The 7863-nt window shown below is 32.6% G+C and overlaps 1 protein-coding gene across 1 annotated transcript; it reads left to right on the top strand.

The window, feature by feature from the left end:
* Positions 1–3220: 3220 nt before the first annotated feature.
* LOC103502148 (pyruvate decarboxylase 1-like) lies at positions 3221–7085 on the top strand. Its single transcript, XM_008465991.3, has 6 exons — positions 3221–3949; positions 5038–5204; positions 5389–6039; positions 6131–6248; positions 6464–6652; positions 6828–7085. Exons 1-6 carry the CDS (start codon positions 3320–3322, stop codon positions 6996–6998), a joined length of 1926 nt encoding a protein of 641 aa, XP_008464213.2. The 5' UTR covers positions 3221–3319; the 3' UTR covers positions 6999–7085.
* Positions 7086–7863: the final 778 nt, after the last annotated feature.

The following is a 7863-nucleotide window of genomic DNA, read 5'->3' as shown; positions in this document are numbered from 1 at the left end:
CATAATATTTATAGAGTGTGTGACAAGCACTAAATTGAGGCGTAGGTTTTCTCTTTTGTAAATCACACGTTCTTTTTCTGTTAAAAAAAAATTCATTCCTTGTACTATCATGTATGCGTTTTTTTTTGCTCAACTTTTGGCGTCAAATTTAGTGTCTGCTTGTGGGCTGGGAAGAAAGTTGTATAATGGTAAACCTATGAACCTTACAAATATGAATAAAAGGGAGGAGGAAAGGAAAGGATCTAATCAAGTTTGCCACCTACAGAGGACTCGAGAATAAATACCTCGAATGAGTTATTATCTGACTCGACTAACTAAGAATCTACCAATAAGCAGAACCCTTCTTATGCAGTGGTGCATTAATACATGGTCAATGCTAGAGAGAAATAAAAGCTCCTTTGGATAAGTATATATGGGAGAAACAAAGTCTTATATATGTATTGGATTTTATGCCTAAACTAAACAACATGTTATTTTATCTTAATGTTTTCCATTTAATTTGCATATAACTATATCCAATAAATTAAAATCTAGAGCTATTTGCATGTGTAGAAAAAATGGTGAGTATGGACTTGGATGTAGCCTAAACTAAACTAAACTCAAGTATATTGCTCTTATGATTTAAAATAATTAATTAGATGAGATGTGAATAGTTAATTACCTTTTAAAAGCTAATAAATAAATTATTTTGAAAATGTTTGAATAGTGATATATGGATAATTTGTTTTATTAAAAATGTAACTTGTAATTTCAAATGGATCCTAAATCCTTTGCGGACATTTTCAAACATAAATTTGGCTACACGATTATTTAGATTTGGCTACACGATCTTTTAGATTTACGTATACGATCGTTTAGATTTTGAGAAAAAAATCGTTTAGATTTGGAACCCCAAATCTCAACGATCCTATACCAAATTTTGAAAAAAAAAAATTGTTTAGATTTGGAACCCCAAATCTAAATGATCGTGTAGTGAAATGTGAACGATCGTGTAGCCAAACCTAAACGATCGTATACCAAATTTGAAAAACAAAATTTGGGGTAGCCAAATCGTGTACCTAATTATTTAATAATTATTTTAATTTATATTTGATTGGATTTCATGAGGGAAGACGAAACACGGGTTGAAGACGACGATTGAGGGGAAGACGAAACACGCGTTGAAGACGAAACCTACGTCGGGTTGGGGAAGAAGGAAACTGTGTTTAGGAAACCCTAAACTAGAGTTTCCATAAACCATGGGCCAAACGGGGGTTAGGGTTGGGCTAACCCAAGCCCACAATACTAACCCTTTTCCCAAACAGCCCCTAAATGTATTTATATTTTGGAAAACAATATATATATATATATATATATATATATATATATATATATATATATATATATATATATATATATATATATATATATATATATATATATATATATACATACTTGCTTTTTATATTTTTTTAAAAATTAAGTAAGTTAATCAAATGTAAATATTTTTTTTATTAGTAAATAAAAATATTGAAAGATTATAAAAAAAGAAATTAAAATTAAGCTACAAAATTTGCAAAAAAAATGGAGGAGGTCTCCCCAAATTTACCATTTCTCTCTATTCCCCTAAAAGAATGAGTTGGATAGTATGGAGTGAATTAATTACTTAACTTCGAAAGATGTGATATTGATGGGGGCATGGGTTGCCAAAATTTTGTCGGATTTTCTTTTTCTTTCTATTATTAATTTTTGTTTTTTTTTTTTTGAATTAATTGTTGTTTTCTTCCATCTCCACTCTCCTCCATACATCTCTTTTCTTTTTTAAGTTTATAATTTAATCAACATAATTTTTACCAGGTCAAAACATAACATAATGACAACCCTAATGTAATCTGTATATATTGTCCTCCAAATATAATTTTAACTTTTAATTATTTATTGCATAGGTTAGGGTGAAATTAAATACCCTTTATAATAAAATTGTTTCAAAATATTTTAAAATACAATCCTACGAGAATACTATTTAATAAAGTCCGTGAAACTAAGTATATAGTATTTATATTCTATACTTTTTGATTGGAGAATAATGTTCGCACCTTTTCATTTGGGAGAATCTTTATTTGTCCTACACTTTTTATTTTTATTTTTGTAAATAGTTCACTTTGGAATCTCTTCAAATGATTTTCCCAATGTTTAGTGTCATTCTTTACGATACAAGTGGATAGATTATTTATTATCAGTACAAATAAATTTAAAACCACCCACTTAAACTTCTCAGATTTGAACCTATTTTAATACTAAAGTATTCTAATTAGCCTATTCATTTCAACTTTTCAATGTGTTTTATATGTATATATATCACGTAAGTTTTGAATTTTATTATGGAGGAGGCGAGACTGAAAGGTGCGAAGCAATTCGACTAAGAAGGAGAGTGGGGAGCCTTTCGCCTATGCGCCGATTGAAAGACGAATCATTTAGTATCTAAGGGCTCCTTCACATTAACAGTTGCTTCGTTTTGCGCCTCACGAAGCCTCGTTCATTGAGGCCAACTTTCTCTCTGATGTTTGAGAATGAATTCCTAGGCTTTCCTTCCACCTCAATTTGTCTGGGTTGATCCTATGGTTGTGATGCTTCATTTCCCCTCTTCTCGCCCACTTGGATCCTTCCTTTTGATGGAATGAACAATTTGACGGGGGAGTCAAACAATTATAAGAAAGAAAGCCGACGGCCTGTGAAGGAAAATTATTATTATCATCCGTTACAAGTCTTACACAAATAAAATTTTTAACTTAACATAAACGCATCAATTTAGACTGTTGATTAAGATTTATTTTGAACACTGTTCATTCAAATTATAATAATCAATTTTGTTATATTGACATCTACCTATAGAAATTGATGAATCGACAATTTTCAAATATAATTATAATACAAATTTTAAATCTAAGACTAATGAAAGTTAAAAGTTCAAATTATTATACTCGTGCAAGTTTATAAAATCCCTAAAATTAAGAGGTATAAATTGATATTTACTAAAAAAAAATATAAAAATATGAAAAATAATTATAATAATTTTAACATATGCTAAGATAAATCAAATATCTAATATGAATTAAGTTGATGGCATATATTTAGTGTTCAATGGATTGCCATCTTTTTAACCATTTGCATGTTTTTTTTAACCTTCAGTGACGGTATAAAATAGCGAATCTATCCGGTTTTCTCCACAAACTTGGATTGTCGTTGATATAAATAAGTTGGGCAGTACACACTTTCTTATTCACCATTACACTATCCTTCTTACCCTACACACAAGATTATCATTCATTCATCGAAAGCTATGGCTATGAAGCTCGAAAATGGCTTCCATACTGAAACCAACCAAAAGGTCGAAAATGGTTTCCGTACTGAAACCAACCCGAAGGTCACAACAACAATAGCAGCATCCCACAGCCCTACGGTTAAGCCACTAGCCAATGGTATAGCAGCTGCTGACAAGCTTCGTAGCCAATCTCGCAGCAATAATCATAATAATGGCGCGGTCACAATCCCAACGCCCACAACTACCCCGTCCACGCTTGGCCACTACCTAGCCCGTCGCCTAGTCCAAATCGGTATCTCCGATATCTTTTCCGTTCCGGGAGACTCTAATTTGGTGATGTTTGATTACTTTGTGGCAGAAAAAGGGTTGAACCTTGTGGGGTGTTGTAATGAGCTTAATGCTGGCTATGCGGCGGATGGGTATGCTAGGCGCCGTGGTGTTGGAGCGTGTGCTGTAACCTTCACGGTTGGTAGTCTTAGTCTCATCAATGCTATTGCCGGTGCCTACTCTGAAGATCTTCCTGTGATTTGCATTGTGGGTGGACCAAACTCTAATGATTATGGGAGCAAGAAGATTCTCCATCATACCATTGGATTGCCGGATTTCGGTCAAGAACTTCGATGCTTTCAAAATGTCACTTGTTATCAGGTAGCTCCATAATCTAAATGCTTTTTCAAAAATTGAAATATGATTTTTTAGGAGTTAAAAAAGTGATTTTTTTAGTTTACTAAGTTTCCGTCCAATTATTTTAAACGATGGATTTCCATATTTTAGTTTGAGGTATATAATAACTCAACTACTCCTTGTAGGATGGACTATGACAACCTACTATTCGACTTCGAGCTAAATTAATCAAACACCACTTAAGTTTATTGATATTGGAACTCTATACATACTGTTGAACTTTATTTTAGGTAGTGGTCATGGTGTGCGGGATACTTTTTCTATCAAGCCTGTTGCCTTATCTAAATTGATATCTTCAAGCTAGGTCCAAACACCCGAGTCGCATGTGACAGTATATGATTGCAAGAAAAAAAAACAAACAGTGTCACTCAAAAGATTTTTTCTTTACTTGAAAATTCAAATGTTTGCTTTATTTTGATTCAAATCACGTGAATGGATGGAATAGATAAAAGAAAATTTTTTTGGTTGTACAGAAACGTCATTATTACATAAAAGAGAAAAGCAAATATAGAAAGTACAAAGTACTCGTATAGCCAATCAAATATCATATTTCTTATGATATAAAATTATAGAAAAAATATCTACAGCAGTGATATATATTGATAAGATAGTTTTGGTATATATATATATTTTTTTCATGTTTTTAACCCTTTTTCTATTTACAATAATTCCTTTTCTGTTAGAAAAAGATTTTCATATATTGTTTGATTTTAAAAAAAGTCATCCACATATCCTTTTAAGAACTTTGTTACTCTCGAAAAGTCACGTGTTGTCAAGTAGCTCATAGATCTAAATATTTTTTTCAATATTGAAATATGAAATTAATTTTTTGAGTTGAAAGGTAACTTTAGTTTTATAAAATAACTTAGTGCGAAATTATTTTAATTAACCGTGATAACCACATTACATAAAAAAGCCAAGTAGGTCTTGTAATAGTGTATAAAAATCCAATTATTATTTGGAAGCTACATAAAAGTAAAAGAGTGTTAAATTAAGTTTAAGTTTGATTAAAGTAATTTATAATCATCACTGATTATTGTGTTTTTGTGTAGGCCATTATTGACAACTTGGAAGATGCACAGTGGAAAATAGACACAGCAATTTCAAAATGCCTAGAAGAAGGCAAACCAATTTATATCAGCATTTGTTGCAATTTGGTGGCCATTCCTCATCCTTCTTTCTCTGCCCAACCACTCATCCCACTCTCACTCTCTCCCAAGTAATTCTAATTTCCCATCTCAAATCTTGCCTAACATTAATTAATACCTTTTCATCGGTTAACCCTACCACCTCTAGTTTTTATTCACTTCCAAAACTTTAAAAACATTTCAAAAGTTTCCGATAAATTAAAAATTATAAAAAATCAGTATTTTATTCCTTATTTTCTGGATGATTATTCACAGGCAAAGTAACCAAATGGCTTTAGAGGCAGCAGTAGAAAAAGCAGCTCAACTACTAAACACAGCCATAAAACCCGTCATGATCGGAGGCAAGAAACTCCGACCAACCAAATCACAAGAACCATTCATCGAACTAGCCAACGCTTGTGGCTACCCCGTCGCCGTCACGCCGTCCGCAAAAGGCATGTTCCCAGAGAACCACCCACATTTCATCGGAATTTACTGGGGAACAGTCAGCTCTGCTTTTTGCGGCGAGACGGTAGAAATAGCGGACGCCTCAATCTTCGTGGGAGCCACTTTAGACGAGCTAGAAACCGTTGCCTTCACACTTACCTACAAAAAGAACAAAGCGATTATGGTAGAAGCCGATCGCGTTGTGTTTCCAAATGGGCCGAGTTTCGGGCCAATATTAATGAAGGATTTTCTTTGGGCTTTAGCAAAACGGTTGAAGCCCAATTCAACGGCTTACGAGAATTATCGCCGGATTTATATAGCGGAGTCGGGTCCACTAGAATCGGGTCCGGGTGAAGCGTTACGGGTCAATATTCTGTTCAAACATATCCAGAAAATGCTATCGAGTAATATGGTTGTGATATCGGAGGCGGGTGATTCTTGGTTCCATTGTCAAAGACTAAAACTACCAAAATCATGCGGGTAAACACATCTTTTCCGATTACAATTGTCATGGTATTTTGGTCCATATGTTTTGAGTATATAATTTGAAATGGTTTTGGATAAAATGTAGGTATGAGGTACAACTGCTTTATGCATCTATAGGATGGTCTTTGGGTGCTACTCTTGGATATGCACAAGCTGCACCGGAAGAGCGAGTGGTTCTTTGTATTGGTGATGGCAGCTTTCAGGTCCATTTTTATGCCTATGTTTTATTCTAACTAGTTTGTTAGAAAAAAAGAAAAAAGAAAAAGATAAGACAGGGATATATAAAAACATATTTTTGTGCTAACTTAAAAATTTGCAATCATTTGAATATTTTAAAAAAAAAATAATTCAAACTAAGTTAAATATAAAATTATTATTATTAATATTGAAATAAATGGAATGGTTTATATTGTGACAGATGACTCCACAAGATGTGTCTACAATGATAACATTGAAGCAAAACAATATAATATTTTTGATAAATAACGGTGGATACACAATTGAAGTAGAAATTCATGATGGCCCTTACAATGTTATCAAGAATTGGGATTACACTGCTATTGTTAAAGCTATGCACAATCATGATGGCTATTGTTGGACCACCAAGGTAAAATCTCATCCCTACACTTTTTATTATACCTAAATATCACTCTCCTATATATGTAATTCATTTTTGGATGTCAAATTCCCACAGACATAAATTAATAGTTAAGAAAGGAAAAGTGACGTTGTTTGTACATATTAGCACATTTTTCTGACATAAAGTTTTGGTGGTCATGTAGGTTCATACCGAGGAAGAGTTGATGAATGCAATTGAAATAGTATTGGAAGAAAGAAAAGATTATTTATGCTTCATAGAGGTTATTGTTCATAGAGATGATACTAGTAGAGAGTTACTAGAATTTGGAAGCAAGTTTGCTGCTGTTAGTAGTCGTCCCCCAAGACCCCTATGAAATAAAGAATTAAAATAATAATAATAAAAAAAATTGGTTCATATAGTTTGGAGAGAATGTTATAATTTCATCTTTACAATTTGAAAAGATAGATCTCATATTCATATGTTTGATAAAGTCATGATAAATCCTTCTTCCATACACGCTCTCATACGGTAGAAATGGCGTAGAGCCAAAGTAGTTTGAAGAAATTTTTGTTTGTGGTTGAATTATGAACACTAAAGAGGAGAAGGGTTTGGATCCTTTTGTACGCCCAATTTAGTGGAGGGGAGGCCACGATTGATGCTATGGGGGTTTACTATGCGATGATGGTGTTGTGAGAGATGACTTTGGAGGTAGGGCGAAAACGCAAAATTTAAAAAATTAAGGATTTGTTGGGGCCACATCAAAGTTTGGTTAGTGTGGGCATATCAATAGCAAAATTAGCAAAAAACAAAAAGAAAAAAAAGACCAAAACTTTATGTAAAATCACATAAAATCAAATCCAAAGTAGCCTAAACTTTCTTTTTGTGGTTAAATCACTCATTTGACCAACTTTTATCATTTTAGACAAAAATGGGACAAATCACATCCACATGATAATTTTTACTAAGAAGAAGTATCAAAATATATATTACTAAAAACCGTGCATTTATTTACATGTATAAAGTCTCTCGAAGCTTAGTAGAACATAATTATTTTCTACCAAGTCATGAAAGGCTCCGATAGACAATAAATATTCTTAGAGCAATTATTTGATAGCATGAGGTTCTATCTCAAAGTAAATTGATGATAAGAGAGAAAAGTAATTCATCTAACTTATAAGAAAGATAATTTTCTTTATTTTTTTCGATACGTGATTTTTAATATCTCAACCTGCTTCCTT

Source organism: Cucumis melo, chromosome 8 (genome assembly GCF_025177605.1).
Source record: "Cucumis melo cultivar AY chromosome 8, USDA_Cmelo_AY_1.0, whole genome shotgun sequence".
Taxonomy (NCBI): Eukaryota; Viridiplantae; Streptophyta; class Magnoliopsida; order Cucurbitales; family Cucurbitaceae; genus Cucumis; species Cucumis melo.
The sequence above is the reverse complement of the archived record's forward strand: the minus strand, read 5'-3'. Positions and strand labels throughout refer to the sequence as shown.